Genomic DNA, 16834 nt, shown 5'->3' with positions numbered 1-16834 from the left:
TACCAAAATGTTCATTGCAGCTCTATTTACAATAGCCAGGACATGGAGGCAACCTAAGTGTCCATCAACAGATGAATGGATAAAGAAGATGTGGCACATATATACAATGGAATATTACTCAGCCATAAAAAGAAACGAAATTGAGTTATTTGTAGTGAGGTGGATGGACCTAGAGTCTGTCATACAGAGTGAAGTAAGTCAGAAAGAGAAAAACAAATACCGTATGCTAACACATATATATGGAATCTAAGAAAAAAAGAAAGGTCATGAAGAACCTAGGGGCAAGATGGGAATAAAGACACAGACCTACTAGAGAATGGACTTGAGGATATGGGGAGGGGGAAGGGTGAGCTGTGACAAAGTGAGAGAGTGGCATGGACATATATACACTACCAAATGTAAAATAGATAGCTAGTGGGAAGCAGCCGCATAGCACAGGGAGATCAGCTCGGTGCTTTGTGGTCACCTAGAGGGGTGGGATAGGGAGGGTGAGAGGGAGGGAGACGCAAGAGGGAAGAGATATGGGAACATATGTATATGTATAACTAGTTGATTCACTTTGTTATAAAGCAGAAACTAACACACCATTGTAAAGCAATTATACTCCAATAAAGATGTTAAAAAAAAAAAAGAATTGATCGTGTTAACCCCTGTGACTCCGCCCTGTTACCTCACCATCAACCAATCAAAGAACTGTGCATGAGCGATCACATCCCCTGATCACATCCCCTCACATGGCCTTTAAAAATGCTTTCCTGAGACCCATCGGGGAGTTCCAGTGTTTTGAGCACTAGTTTCCCGGGACTCTTTGCTGGGCGCCCTGCAGTAAATGCTGCAGTTTCCTTCACCACAACCCAGTGTCAGTAGATTGGCTTTACTGTATGCAGGTGAGCAGACCCGAGTCCGGCTCTGTAACATTTCTTCCTGGTTCGTGAATAGTAGCCTCTAAACCCTTGGGATTTCCTGGATAGGAAATGTTGATGATAGGAGTGTCTTTGTTATCCACAGAGGGGCTCTCGGACCCCACCTGATGGCTTATGCAAGTGAGATACCCCATTTTGGGGGCTGGCCGTGCTGGAAATACCCACCATGTGGCTGGCATTGGGGGGGGAGAGCTTCGAGCCAGGTGGTGGCAGCCCTGCCTCCAAGGAGGGGCGGGGTACTGGAGATTGACGTGATCAGTCATGCCTAGGTAATGAAGCGTCAACAAAAACTCCAGACATGGAAGCATGGTGAGCTTCCCTGGTGGACAGTACTCTGTGAGTTGTTACACATCGAGGTGCTGGGAAGGTGATGTGTCTGGATGTCAAGGGGAGAGAACTCCAGAAGTTTCATGTTTGGAACGCCCTCCCTGTAAGTGTCTCTTCTTTTGTCTGCTTCTGATTTGTATCCTTTTGGCAATAATAAAGCTGTAATTGTTAGCGTAGTGCTTTCCTGAGATTTTTGAGTTGTCCTAGCGAATTATCAAGGCTGAGGGGCTAGTGGGTGCCCCCAAATCTGTAAGCAGTTGGTCAGAGTTGTGGGCAGCCCTGGGATCCCCGAGCTTGCAAGCTGGTGTCTGAAGTGAGAGCAGTCGTTAGAAGACAGTGCCCTTAGCCCGTGAACTTGGCCTACCTCTGGGTAGTCAGCATCTGAAGGCATCACAGACCTTTGCTCCAGGCAGTCTGCTGGGTGCCAGGGAAGCAATGACCAGCATTGTTTGCAAGGACACTTTGACCTATAGAATCCCATCCGCTGTCCTTTTGCTAAACCTCAAAGCACTTGCCTGAACTGTGGGCCAGGACTGGGCAAACGGGCTCTAGGTGTTCCCTCTCTATTTTTGGAATCAGCTCTAAACTCTCCCTCCCAGCCACCTTCCTGTCTGTCCTCCCAGCCATAACATTGCCTGTTTACTAGCTAATTTCTGTTTTCACTTAGGCCTCCTATTCAACACACTCATTTAGCTCAACTTTGGTCCTTCTGGGTGACTCTTCTTAATGTCTGCCCCAGTGGTCACCCTGCTTGAGGCTGGCTGCTCTCTCAGGCCCTGGCTGTGTGCCCGTGGCTCGTCCTGCAGCCCCAAGCACTGCACAGGTCCCAGCAGGAATGCATCCAGGCCCGCCACTCCTCACCCACGCTCCTCGTGATTGATTACACCCCAGCCCCATCCCGTTTGGGCCCATCCTTGTCTTTGTGGGACCCCTTTGGATGGGAGTCTGGGCTCCATATCTTCCACTGAGGCTTGGACCTTTCATTCCTTTAGAATACTGCTTCCAGAATCTTCCTGTAGGCTCTCCAGACATCACTCATGAGCAAGAGGAATTTTGATTCATGCTCTAGGCTGACACATCACCTCACCCAAGCCACATCAGCCCTGCCTGCCAGAGGACAGGCACCCACCTTGGCTCCCACACAACAGCCCTGGGAATAAGACTCTGATGTCTCCATCCAGCCGTCATCGGCCTCTCAGGCGAGATCCAGACCCAGGGGGCCAGGGGGCCCTCAGGCACCAAGGGGACATCTCCCACGACAGCTCTGGATTATCGTAGCAGCACTAATGGAACAGATCCCAGGCAAGAAGCATTCTCCTACTAAAAGTCAAGGCTTAAAATGGCTTAAATATGAGGCCATTTGCCAGGTTTCAGAGGAGCCCCTTTAGCCTGCATACATGACTGCTTGAAAATTCAGCAATTATCATGTTTCATTTGATTGGTATATAAATTAGCTCTAGATTTTGCATAGCCTTTTACAAGGGTTCAGAATGCTTTAAATAGATAGGTAAATAAGTAGATAGAAGATGATAGATGGGCTTCCCTGGTGGCACAGTGGTTATGAATCCGCCTGCCAACACAGGGGACTTGGGCTTGAGCCCTGGTCTGGGAAGATCCCACATGCCACAGAGCAACTAAGCCCATGCGCCACAACTACTGAGCCTGTGCTCTAGAGCCCGTGAGCCACAACTACTGAGCCCACAAGCCACAACTACTGAAGCCCACACGCCTAGAGCCTGTGCTCCACAACAAGAGAAGCCACCACAATGAGAAGCCTGCGCACCGCAATGAAGAGTAGCCCCCGCTCACCGCAACTGGAGAAAGCCCGCAAGCAGCAACGAGAACCCAATGCAGCCAAAAATAAAAATAAATAAATTTTAAAAAAAAAGAAAAGAAGATGATAGATAAGTAGATAGATGGATAGATCGATAGAATCTAAAAAAAACGGTACTGATGAACCTAGTGGCAAGGCAGGAATAAAGACGCAGATGTAGAGAACGGACTTGAGGACGCAGGAGGGGAAGGGTAAGCTGGGACGAAGTGAGAGAGTAGCACTGACATATATATACTACCAAATGTAAAATAGATAGCTAATGGGAAGCAGCTGCATAGCACAGGGAGATCAGCCCGATGCTTTGTGACCACCTAGAGGGGTGGGATAGGGAGGATAGGAGGGAGGCGCAAGAGGGAGGGGATATGGGGATATATGTATACATATAGCTGAATCACTTTATTGTACAACAGAAACTAACACAACATTGTAAAGCAATTATACTCCAATAAAGATATTAAAAAAAGAGATGGATAAATTGATAAATAGAGAAGTAGGTAGACGGACAGATTAGATAGATAGATAGATAGAACTATGCCAATTAGAATTAGTCATTGGAAACAGAAAAGATAAAGGTTTAGACATGCAGCAATAAATGGATAAAAGAGAGAAAAATATTAGGCATATAACATCTGTAGGAAAATTCACCACTCGTGAATTGATTGTTCAGAAAGCCAGCCAGCTCTCTGCCAGGAGGTCCTAATGACAGCAGGCGTCCACAGGGGCCTCACCACTTTCCTGGAACCTTTAGCACAGCGATTAGCAAACATGGATCACTGGGCTAAATCTGGCCCAATGCCTGTCTTTGTAAATAAAGTTTTATTGGAACACAGCCTTGCCCATTCACTTACATATCGCCTATGGCAGCTTTCTCACTACAGAGATAGACTTGAGTAGTTGGGACAAAGGTCTTATGGCCTGCAAAGCCAAAAACCTGCAAAAGCTCTAGCAGATCAACTTAGTAGAGCAGAAAAAGGGTACACCTTCGAGTTAGGCAGACCTGGGTCAAATCTCTGTCCGTGTGAATGTGGCAGAGGCAGCACTAGAATTTTCACAAAGGGCAGACTCACAGCTGGCAGTTTGGCTGGGGGGTGAGGAAGCCTAGGGGACTTGCCTTGGAACTGAATTTTCACACAAAGAACTTTAAAAAAATCTTAAATTTATCCATTTACTCATTCAGCAAATATTTATTATAAATGCTTAATATGTGCCAGACCCCGTTCTAGGTGCTGGCACTATAGAAGCAAGGAAACCATGAAGCCCATGTCTTCATGGGGCTTACTTTCGAAAATGGGGGAAAAATGGACAAGAATCAAATAAATATATAGTATCTCAGGTGGTGTTATATTCTGTAAAGAGAAGTAAATTAGGGTGAGGGGCTAGAGAGTGATAGAGAGGTGCTGCTGGGATGGGCTGGTCGGGGAAGACATCTGAGGAGGGGACATTTGAGGAGGAGCCAGAGGTAATTGAAGGAGAGAGCATAGGACTATCTGGGCACATCTGGGAAAAAGTGTTCCAGGCAGAGGGAAAAGCAAGTGCAAAGGCCCTGGGGTGCCCGAGTATGGGTGTGTTTGAGGAACAGCATTGGGGGAGGGGGGTCTTGTGGGGGCAAAAGAGGGAGCAAGGGGGAAAGTGCTGGTGATGAGAGCAGAGTGGTCACCAGGCGCCAGGCCCCCTGGGCTTGGGGCCACAGTGGGCTTCAGGGCTGTTTTCCAGGTGTGATGGGCAGCCATGGAGGTTTTGAGCAGAAGCACAATTTGATCTGCCTTAATTTGTAAAGGGTCCCTCTGGCCTTGGGTGGAGAATAAACTAGAGGAGCCAGAGTGGAAACAGGAAAACCGGGTAGAAGACCCAACGGCAGGCCCGGCTGGAGACCTACTCGGGGGCAGCTGCCAGGGTACTGGCCACTGGTTGGTGCAGAAACCCTGAAGCTTCAATGGCTGAAGACAATGAAGATTCCTTTCGAGCTCCTGCAATGCCTAGTGTGTGTCCTACAACTTGTCCCCGTGCCATCTGGGGGAAGAAAGAACTGAAGAACATTCTGGAATGTCCTCACGGGCCAGGCCTCCAGTGTCTTATACTCACTTCTGCTCATATTCCATTGGCCAAAGTTGGGCAAGGGCCATGTGTGGATGCCCGAGGTACCTGGGTATCCTCTTCCAAATGGGGCATGATAGGTAGTCAGACTCGGGGGGCTCCTTGAAAGCAGGGTGCACAGGACCTACAGTCATTTAGGGTAACTGTGTTGACGAGAAACAAGTGGATATATTAAGAATGGGGCTAAGGGCTCCCCCCACACACACCAGGAATGCAGACACATTAACCTCCCTGGGCCTCGGTTTCCTCATCTATAACAGGGGTTAGTTCTGGCTCCCTTGGGGACTGTAATGAGGATGAAATCTGATACCATCCCTAATGGGGCAGCGCAGTCGGTGCCCACAGTGGGCATTATTTTCATCATCAGCTTTCCAGAAAGTTTCCAAATATCTGAGGCGAGAGAAACACGGAATGCTTGTGAGATGCAGCCGGGTGGCGGCCAGGGCCGGCGTCAGCTACTGCCTGGATTGTTCAAGTGGTGAAATTCCGCCTCGCCTGAGGGTACACAGCCTTGGCCTGCAGTCCCTCTCCTCCTCCAACCCCCCCCCCGCCCGGACCCGGTTATCCCACCACTCAAGAGGTGAAGCTGGTGGGCAGGGGCCTCAGGACCCTGTGTCATCGCTAAACCAGCATCCCTTCTGCTGGGTCAGTGCCCTCGCTGTGACTTATTTTCATCAGCACCTCCGGCGGCAGCCTCTATTCACCAGGTCTGTGCACGGTCACCCCAGCATCTGCATCTCCTGGGTCCGAGAGTTTCTTTCTCCTTCTGAGAGGCCAGAGCCCCGGTGAAGTCTGACGCCGACACAGAAACCCACCACAAGGCGTGGGCCCTTCCCACCTGTGTTAGACCCCGCTCCCTGGGCTCTCTGCTCCCATACTGGTCTCCTGGACCCTGGGGCTGCCTCGCTTGCCCACACCTAGGCCCACAGCAAAGGGAAGAGATTTCTGAGTGATCACTGGCCACAGGCTGAGCCCCTCCAGCCTCGGGCCCCCTTCCATCCTCCTGGCCACTTCACCAGGGGATTGTCACCACCTGTCAGGATCTGGGGTCCCCAGGGGAGCTGGGGTCCCCGTGCAGGCCTGCCCGGCTCCAGCTCTTCCAGCTCCAGGCAGTTTCCGCCCTGGGAGGGGCGCCCAGGCTGAGCCCTGGCCCCCAGCCCGCCTCCAGTGCTCGCAGGCTGGGTGGTGCTGACTCGTGCTCCTGTTCTGGCGCCTGTGATCCTCTTTGAGCCGGCCCTGGCCTCCTTCCCAGCCTCCTCCCCCTCCAGCCCTTTGGACCCCGCAATCCGGCGGCCCCCTCTCTGCACCATTCCCAGGAAGCCTGCCGCTCTCTCTCAAGCCCGGGGTAACATAAAGCCCTTCCACCTGCCTGTGTTCCCATCTCCACCCCGCGCATCTCTCACTGCTGGGCATCTCCCCAAACTGGAGAGACAGGCAGATACAGAGAACCACAACTTACCAGAGCAAAAATGCACAGTAGCAAACCAGTGCTGGGGCAGGAAAACCTGAACTGTAATTAATGAATTGCTGAAGGCTCAGTGTGGACAAGTCTGAGAGTTAATATCTCTGGGGACCCAGTCATATCCGTCCCCCTTTTGTGAGTTTTACCTCCAGGGGCTCTACCAGATTCTCACAGGGACTGTCAGAAAAATCCCCTTATGCTTCCAGCAGGGGAGGGGAAAAGGAACCATTGTGAAATACATCAGAGCATTCTGTTCTTCTTCACAAGGCCTGTCCTTGGGAGAAAATATTTCACTAAGTAAATGGAGAGATAGTCCATGTTCTTAGACAGGAAGACTCAATATTATCAAGATACCAGTTTCCCAACTTGATCTATACATTCAATACGATACAAGTCAAAATCCCAGCAAGTTATTTTGCGGATACTGACAAACTGATTTTAAAGTTTATATGGAGACACAAAAGACCCAGAATAGCCAACTCAACATTGAAGGAGAACAAAGTAGGGTCTGATATTACCCTACTTCAAGACTTACTATAAAGTACGGTAATCAAGACAGTGTGGTATTGGTAAAAAAATAGTAGCAGATCAATGGAACAGAAGAGAGTTCAGAAATGGACCCACATATAGCCAACTGATCTTTAACAAAGGAGCAAAGGCAATATAATGGAGCAAAGATAGTCTTCATCAAATGGCACTGGAACAATAGACATCCACATGCAAAATAGGGGAAAAAAAAGAATCTAGACATAGATCCTACACCCTTCATAAAAATTAACTCAAAATGGATCAAAGACCTAAATGTAAAATGCAAAACTATAAAACTCCTAAAATTTTTAACATAGGATAACATAGGAGAAAAATCTAGATGACCTTGAGTATGGTGATGACTTTTTAGATAAAACACTAAATGCGTGATTCATGAAAGTAATAATTTATAATCTGGACTTCATTACAATTTAATGGTCTGCAAAAGATGATGTCAAGAGAATGAGAAAAAAAGTCACAGACTGGGAGAAAATATTTGCAAAAGACACATCTGATAAAGATCTATTACCCAAAATATATAAAGAACTCTTAAAACTCAATAATAACACAAACAAATCTGATTAAAAAATGGGCAAAAGATGCAAACAGACACCTCACCAAAGAAGATATACAAATGGCAAAGAAGGATATGAGAAGACATTCTACATCATATATCATTGAGGAAATGCAAATTAAACAATAAGATACCACTACAAACCTATTAGAATATCCAATCCAAAACACTAACAACATTAAATATGGGCAAGAATGTGGAGCAACAGGAACTCTCATTCACTGCTGGTGGGAATGCAAGATGGAACAGCCACTTAGGAAGACATTTTGTCAATTTTTTACGAAACTAAACATACTTTCCCCATACAATCCAGAAATCATGCTTCTTGGTATTTACCCAAATGAATTGAACACTTACATCCATACAAAAAACTGTACATGGATGTTTATAGCAGCTTTATTCATAATTGCCAAAACTTGGATACAATTAAGATGTCCTTCAGTAGGTGAATGGATAAATAAACTGAGGTACAGCCAGACCATGGAATATTATTCAGAATCAAAAACAAATGAGCTTTCAAGCCATGAAAAGACACGGAGGGATTTTAAATACATATTACTAAGTGAAAGAAGCCAGCCTGAAAAATTATACATTGTATGAGTCCAACGATATGACACTCTGGAAAGGGAAACCTTCAATCTGTAAAATATACAATATCTGCAATAAAGCAAAGGGAATAAAGCAAGGTGTGCCTGTATAGAGACAGTAAAAAGATCAGTGGTTGCCAGGGTGAGGATGGGAGGAATGAATAGGTAGAGCACAGAGAATGTTCAGGGCAGTGAAAATATTTTGTAAGATACTACAATGGTGGGTACCAATCATCACACGCGTGTCAAAATGTATAGAAAGTACAACACAAAGAGTGAACCTTAATATAAACTGTGCGGTTTGGGTGATAATGATGTGTCAAGGTGGGTTCATCAATTATAACAAAGGTACTGCTCTGGTGCAGGATGTTAACAGTGGGGGAGTGGAGGCAGGGTGTATACGGGAATTCTGTGCTTTCCACTCAATTTCGCTGAGAACCTAAAACTGCTCTAAAATATAAAGTTTATTAATTAAAAACATTTTTTGAATGAGTGAAAGACAGGATTGCTCCTTCCTCGTGTTCCCACAGTCATTGCTTGCACTACTACTTTTCTACCCATATCATTCTATTCCAGGTTCAAGTTTTAAACGTCTCTTTGCATTATAAGCCATGAGTGTAAACGTTCTCCACCCTCTGCTGGAGGCTCTGTTGGATTACCAAGATGAAGCAAGAGTGCAAATTCTCTATCCTCTTAAAGACAAATATGGACAAATTGGATCCCATCTCAGGATGACATCACGATGACAAAATCAAAGCCGTTGATTAATGCAAGCATTCGGAGAAGCCATCTAGACCCCCTGGTTTTCAAACTGTTTTTAGTATCAGAATCAATTTTTCAAATGAACTTACAGAGCCCCTAAAATGTAAAAGAGTTAACAGAATAAAAAAAGTGCTGTTCTAGTACAGATGGAGTCTGGATCCCTGAGGCACTTCTGCAAAGTCCAGGGCTCCTGGGGCCCCTTTGAGACCCACTGGTCCAGCTTCCCCCTATGTTTTTCACACAGCATGCTGGGCCCCCAAACAAGGAAAAGCCTTAAAAGCACCCACAAAGGTCCACAGCCTGGCTTCTGTCTGCCTCTGTAGCTCATGCCCTTATGCTGTCCAAAATGCATCCTGGGCTCCAACAGCATCAGACCTTCATTTCTGCAAATGTTTCATATCTCAGGCTTCAGTGCCTTTGCTCCACCTTCAAGATGCAGCTCTGGCATCACCTCCTCCAGGAAGACTGCCTGTATACCACCATCGACCCATCCACTTTACCCCAGGGATGAAGGTAGGTCAAGCAGAAGCCAGCACCCCCAGGAATGGGTAGCACCTAAACCTAACAGCCTAGGTGGGTGAGAACCAAACCTTCATCTGCAAACCAGCAGAGTGGTATTAGGAGGGCCTGGGGAACTGCACCTAATGACCTGATTTCAGAAGAAAACAAAAGCCAGCAATGGATCTTAAACCAACAGATACTCAAGTGACCTCCAGCTGTGATTAAAAGCCATAAACAAAGAAAAAGCAGATCAGGGAAATGTTTCTGTGCCTAATATCCTTCCGTAAGCCTCAGATTTCATGTTCCTTGCCCTGGAATAAGACCCTTAGGATCTGGCCCCTGGGACCTCCGAAGATCCCTCTCCTCTCTACACTCTCCCAGGACCCTCCACGAGCAGGGAACTGACCTCACGAATTGTCATCATCCTCTATTTCTGTATCTCCCATCTCTCCCTCGAGGGCAGGTGCTGGTCTCACTCTCTCTGTCCCTCCCTCCACCCCAGTGTCCAGCAAGGGTCTGGCACAGAACCGGCCTGCAAATGTTTGCAGAATGGGGTACCACCCCGGGCTAGGCGGTAATACCCGGCTTTCCGCGTTGCCGCAGCGCCCTCTGCTGGGCACATCCCGCTGCCGCGGGCACTCACCGGAGTGGGGGCGTTCACCGCCGAGAGGTTGTACCCATAGAGGAAGGAGGAGCCGAAGGCGCCCACGAGAGAGGCCACGACCAGCGAGCAGGACCAGTCCTGGGAAAGGAGAGCAATGCACGTCAGACCTGGCACTCGGGCACACAGCCAGGGGCCTGCAGGACGCAGCTGGACCGTCCTCTGCTGGGGAGGATTTCCAGATCAAGGATGCAGGTTCCTCAGAGCCAGCCGGCAGGAGGGGCTCCCATCCAGGTCCGGCCCAGGGGGATGTGGCCAGCCCAGGGAGCTCAGTTTGCCTCTGTCCACAACACTGCCCTCCTTGTCCGGCTGCAAGAGGATCTGTGAAACTCAGACCTACTGTCCTTCACAGGTGCTGTTAACAGCTACGACACTTATTTTAGCTGAATTCAGCCAGTCTCTGACTCACATAGGAGCAAAAAGCAAAGCCAGACTAAGCCGCCAGCAGCAGCAGCTGGTTCTTATTAAGCGCTACGGACCAGGCATCTGTTCTAAGCCCTTTCCGGGCATTCTCCCATAGAATCCTTAGATCAGTACTGTTTTATCTTGATTTTACAGGTGAGGAACAGAGGCATGGGGCAGTCCCTGGTGCTGTCTGGGTTGGGGACCAGAGCCCAGGTGGTCCAGCTCCAGCCCCCATGCAGCCACCCACTGCACCACACTGCCTCTCCCCCACTGCCTCTCCCCCGCTGACGCTGCTGACGGCCACACAGACGCACGCACACCCGCGCACACTCTGTTCCAGGCTGGAGCTGTCCATCTACAGGCCAGTGTGAGCACCTTGGGACAAGGACCTGCAGAGAGAGATACAGGGCTTGACCCGGAGAACCAAGCATCTGCCTCCATGTAATCCTTCCCTATGGACCCATCCATGGACGGCCACAGGCATGACAGGACCAAGAGTAGAAACATCTGGGCCCCTTGGCAAAGGCTGGCCAGAAGGCAGGGGCTGGAGGCAGGAGGGGCTGCCATCCTAAGCTGACCAGGAAAGTGTGGGCCACTTGTCAGAGGGACCCAGGTGCTCTTGGAAGGCACTTTCTCTCCATGATTTATCATGTGGTGTGTGTGTGTGTGGTGATTGGGGGGGGGTGGGGTGGGGAGGGCGGTGTGTTCTAGGTGCCAAGCCCTGACAAGCTCCTGGGATACAGCAGGTAAATGTGGCAGATGAGGTCCAAGGTTTAGGGACCTGAAGGGATCAAACACTGTTTCAAAGGGAAAGCCAGACTTCGATAGCCGATTTCCTGCTCTGCCCGCCTAGACAGCCTCCTATAGCACAGGCTTCAGTGCTTGATGGCTCCACCACTCAGCTGTGGGATCTGTCCAGGGTCTTGACCTTTCTGAGCCTCAGCTTGCCCAGTTGTAAAATGGGATCTAAATTACAGCACCAGCTGCATAGGCTGTTGTGGATGTGTTGCTGGCTGAGGACGTTGAGGGGCTTGTGCACGTAGCCAGTGTTCAGAAAGGCTGTTCACTCACTTTGTTCTCTCTCTCTACTCCCTCTGACCCAGCCGTGCAGAATGGCCATTGCCCAGGCTACGTGCCAAGGTCTCTCTTGCCCTGGCCCATATGGCCATGCCCCGCTGAAACCTTCCCTTCTGGAGACTTTCATATCTAAGACCCACTGAAAGCCACCCTGAAAGTTCCACCTCCTCATTTTTACTTTTCTATCTTTGATTCAACGTTGTCTGACCCCCAGGTCTGCCTCTTATGACTGCGTAACCTCAGACCAGTTACACAGCTGCTCTCTGATGCGGTGTTCTCATCTGTGAAATGGCGATGATAATACACCCACCTCATAGGATATTCTGCCAAAGAAAGGAGTTAGAGCAGGTAAGGTCCTCACCTGTCCAGGGGTAGGTGCCCCTGGGGGTCAGCAGCAGAGGCTGGACAGTGGGCGTGGGTCTTACTTTTTGAGGGCAGGGGTCTTGCTTCCAGGCACCGAGCCTGCTACAGAGGAGGTGCTTGGTAAATGCTGGTGATTGAATTGAGGCCAGAGGGAGGGTTCAGAGGCCGTGGAGAGGGACGTTGGCAAGTGTGGAGCCAGAATATTTTTCTGCAGTAATAGGAGCTTTTACTGAACGGGATTCATTGATGGAACAGAATCACATTTTGGACAAAAGGCCCATTCTCCATCGCCTTTCATCTTTAAACTCATCCTCTGGGTCTCAGCTCAGATGTTATTCCTTCTGACTCCCGGGCTGTGCTGGTCCCCTGGGCTTCCCTCACTCCCAGCCCTGGTCATTATTCCCTTGTCTGCACCCATCAGAGGGCAGAGAAGAGCAGGTGGGAGCCATCTCCCCCGAGCCCCCCACACCCCTCTGTGGCCCACCTGTGCCCACCACCTCTCACCACCTGCCGCAAGGTGGGGACACCACCCAGCACGTGCGAGCAGTTCGCTGCCTGGACCTCATTGCACGAGCACAGCCGCGCTGCCAGAAGATACTGTGGGTCCCAGGAAGCTGCGACTTACGAGTTGGAGCACCACGGCCAAGGTCACAGGGACTAGGAGGCCAGGACTCAAGGCCAGAGGCCTTTCAAGCAGTCAGAGAGTGCCTCTGTGGCCCAGACAGAGGCCAGTTTCTGTGTTTACCTTTCTTCTCCTCCCACACGGCGTCCCGCTTCTCAGGTGGATACACTCAGGAGGCACCGAGCGGCTCGGGTCACGGGCAACAGGAGCTGAGCTCGGTTCCAGAGAGTCCATGTTCTGTTTCCCGACAACCCACCTGCCGGCCCTCCCTCAAGCTGGCTCGGCCCACAGTGCCTTCCAGCCCCGTCTCTGCTGGGGCATCTCCGTAAATGAGGAGGCAGAGTCCACGGAGGGAGGGTGTGCGGGAGCGCTGAACAGGAAGTGTGGCAATTGTATTTTGTCTGAACAGGAAATGGGCAGTGAATGTTTTTCCCCTTTCCAAATCATCACAGCGTCTGGAGAGCCCTGAAAGGGAAACTTGTCTTCCCGGGAATCACCACCCTGAGTTTGGATTCTTTCTTTGGCATGTTTTTATTGTCCCTCTTAAGGCCAGCGTGCTGGGAGGGGAGCGACTGGCATGATCCCAGGGCAAGTTTCCCTCAGGACTGGGACAAATGGAAAGGTCACGGACTACAGGAGAAGGCTGGTGCGGTTCCAACCCTGACTCCACTGCTTTTTAGCTGTGTGTCCTTAGGCAAGTCGCTTTGCCTCTCTGAGCTACCACGTATACAAGTGCGAAATGGGCGATTGATCCCGCCCTGATTATCCTGCAGAGTTATTCTGAGGCTGGAATAGAAAACACACAACCCCGAGCAGCGTGTTGGAGATGGACCTGGGCTGCCCTGCAGCTCTAGAACAAGGGGAGGCTGTGGGTTTGGAAGAAAAAGAATTTGCCACTGGTCATTACTCTGCCCTGCTCATTCAGCCAGGCTGGCTCAGTGAAAGCATTAAGGAGGCAAGACCCTCATGCACACCAGGATGTCATGGGAATTAACTCACCGCGTGGCCGAATTGCCCAGATGTCAGAGAAGGGCCTTAAATCATGCGTAGGACAGGTTGCCTTGACTGTTTCCTCCCAGAGGCAGAGAACAGGTGCAGAGGCCGGCAGAATGATGGCGTGCTTGGGGTACGCAGAACCCCTAGAAGGCCAGGGCGGCCTCAAGTCCGCATGAAGAAGACCAGAAGCCGGCAACCTGGGTTTAATGGAAAGCGCATGTTGAAATAAAAGCTGTGGATCATGGCAGAAGCACTGGGAGCGGGGATTATCAAATGCACGTGAAAACATCCAGCCCGGAATGCACAACAGTGGGAAGGGATCTGCTCAACGGGGAACTGAAACTTCCAAAAGAAAAAGCCAACCCTGAATAATTAGGCTAGTTATTTGCTGAGTGCATGAATCAGTCAGCACAATACTCATTCCGCATGTCAATCACGCAGGGATGCGGCTTGGAGAATTGGCTGTTTCTGGAAACAGTTTTTGGCCAGTTGGCCAGCTCCCTTCACAGAGCTGGGTCCAGAGCAGGACTCTAACATGGAAGTTCTCGATTATGACATCACGTGCGATGGCCGAGGATTCCTGGGGAAACACGGAGGAGGCACCGAGCCAACCAGGGGGGCTGATCTCGGAAGACTTCCTGGAAGAGGTGATTGGAGAGCAGACTCTTACAGGATGAGTAAGCCGGGGGAATATGCAGACAGAGAAGGGTGCGGGGTGGGAGGGCACTGAGCCAGGCCTGCAGACATGGATGCCCTGGGACGTGGGGAGAAGCAAAATAATTGAGCTAATTGGGGCCTAAAGTGTGGGAGGGGCAGCATGGCTGCGTTGCTGTGCAGTGAGGAATCCCCTGTGCCATCCTGTGGGGTGTCGTATTCGTCATCTCATTTCCTCCTCCACCCCCTCCTTGACCCAGGCCCTTCCATGTATCCACCCTGGTCTCCTCATCTGTAACAAGGGGTCTCCCTGATCTTGCTAAAACTCACAGTGGATCAGGTGATCTGCCCGCTTCATTTAAAATTGTTCCATGTTCCCCGTGGGGGTTGAAAACTCAAAAGACCCCAGGACCCCAGTGGTCCACACAAATGTGCAGCTACAACTGGGAGGGTCCTTGGTGTGTGGGGAGTACCTGAGCTGCAAAGGCATCCTAGTCCAAAAGCACTAAAGGCTCTGCCACCCAGAGGGCGTGCAGACTGGAGGCCAGGGGTGGAGGGTGGGGACAAACTGCCCGCAGCTGCCCTGGCCCTGCCCTGCACCAGGGGCTCTCCCAGTCAGAGGAGTGAGAGAAACTTGCAGGACATCACTTTCCCTTTTTGTCCTGCAGCCGGGAGGCAGTGCTTGGCATGAAGACCTCCTCTTACTGGTGGAGCTGGCTGTCTGTGAGTCCGCCCCCCAACCTGCCCACAAACCAGCCCAGAGGTGAGCAGCGAAGTCCGGCACCTGAGATCAGAGCCCAGGTGTCCTGGCTCAAGTTCCAGGGTGGCCTTGGCTGTTTAAGAAGCCTGGCCTTCGGGTGAACCACGCTTTCCTCCTTCAGGCAGGTGGGAGATCTCAGATTCCCAGCGGGCGTCCCCAGAGCATCGCAGGGTGAGAAAACAAACAGCTCCACTCTTTGGAAAGCCTCGGTGAGGGTGATGGGAGCTGTCCCCTCACTTTGCCACAGCTCAGAGGGTTAAAGCCCAGACAGTGGCTCTGGACAGACGGCCTGGGTTTGGATCTTGGCCCAGCCACTTACAACCTGTGAGCTCTTGGGCAAGTTACTAGGCTTCCCTGTGACACAGTGTCCTCATCTGTAAAATGGGTGTGATAATGGTGCCACCACGTCTTACACTTAAGATTTGATGAGTTTGTACACGGAACACACTAAACCACAGAACCTAAAACAGCACCCGGCATATATCAATTGCACAATGAATATTCATTATTATTCTTCAAACCCCCTGTCCCCAGAAAATGAGCTATTTCTTGACCCAAATGATCTCATCCTTTTCTAAACAAACGCCATGGTAAGTACTCCATGTAGGAAGATTTGCCCCCCACCCCCGGGATATAACTGTCCACAGCTGTAAAGAAGAGGTCTGGGGCCAACTTGATGTTGCTGGACCACTGCTAAGGCTCTTTCCTGGGCTTGGGTTCCTGCCTCCGTAACGAGCATGATTGGGTACAGCTTTGTGAACCAGATGGCAGCTAACCAGCTTCCCAGTTACCCATCTCACAGCACACGTCTACACTGCTCTGCCCTTGGCCAAGTGTGTTCACACCTGTGGTATCACCAACCTTCCCAGCAGGCTCAGGAGGAGCCACTAGCCTGACGTTACAGAAAAGAATGGAAGTTCAGGGAGAGCCTGGATTCATCCGTCTCCAAATCCAGTGCCAGCCCCCCATGCACACAGTCTGTGGCCCATGCTCTCAGGCAGATCCTAGAAAATAAACTCTATCAAGGATGTGGTCATATACAAATGAACCTATCTATGAAACAGAAACAGACAGAAACAGACTCATGGACATAGAGAACAGACTGGTGGTTGCCAAGGGGGAGGGGGTTGGGGGAGGGATGCAGTGGGAGGTCGGGGTCAGCAGATGGAAGCTATTATATATAGAATGGATAGACAACAAGGTCCTACTGCATAGCACAGGGAACTATATTCTGTATCCTATGATAAACCATCATGGAAAAGAATATGAAAAAAAGAATGTATATATGCATAACTGAATGCTGTACAGCAGAGATTAACACAACATTGTAAATCAACTATACTTCAGTTTTTAAAAAGTTAATTTAAAAAAAAGGATGTGGTCATAAACCAGCATTCCTGGGTGTGCTGGGCCTGTCCTGACACTCACTCACTCCTCCCTGCACACACCCATTTACCGGTGCCCATAACTTTGCTCATCCTTCAGTGCTCAGCGCCTTCGCCACCTCCCCCCAGAAGCCTCCCTGGGCCTCTCTCTGCCGCCCCTGTGTTCCATGTGCTGCTAACAGCTGTGCTGGCTGTGACCTTTCTCCCAAGTGTTATCCTCATGTGTGTCTTCCCCTCTGGATAGGACCTCAGCAAGGGCAGGGACTGTGTATGTTAAGGGGTAAACTGTGCCCCCCAACATTCATATATTGAAGTCCTA

At 50.1% G+C, this 16834-nt stretch overlaps 1 protein-coding gene across 1 annotated transcript in view; it reads right to left on the bottom strand.

Moving 5' to 3' along the window:
• The window catches only part of LOC309660904 (solute carrier family 2, facilitated glucose transporter member 9-like), a 50437-nt gene extending 36747 nt beyond the window's left edge, over positions 1 to 13690 (bottom strand). Inside the window, exons 1-2 of the mRNA XM_082462029.1 lie at positions 12844 to 13690; positions 10236 to 10334 (exon numbers count right to left, since the gene is read on the bottom strand). Coding sequence (XP_082318155.1) covers positions 10236 to 10334; positions 12844 to 12954 — 210 coding nt within the window. The 5' untranslated portion in view covers positions 12955 to 13690. The remainder of the gene's footprint in view (positions 1 to 10235; positions 10335 to 12843) is intronic.
• Between the last annotated feature and the right edge of the window lie 3144 nt (positions 13691 to 16834).

This window comes from Balaenoptera physalus (assembly GCF_965194825.1).
Source record: "Balaenoptera physalus genome assembly, chromosome: 5".
NCBI lineage: Eukaryota > Metazoa > Chordata > Mammalia > Artiodactyla > Balaenopteridae > Balaenoptera > Balaenoptera physalus.
This window is presented reverse-complemented; position numbering and strand designations above follow the sequence as displayed.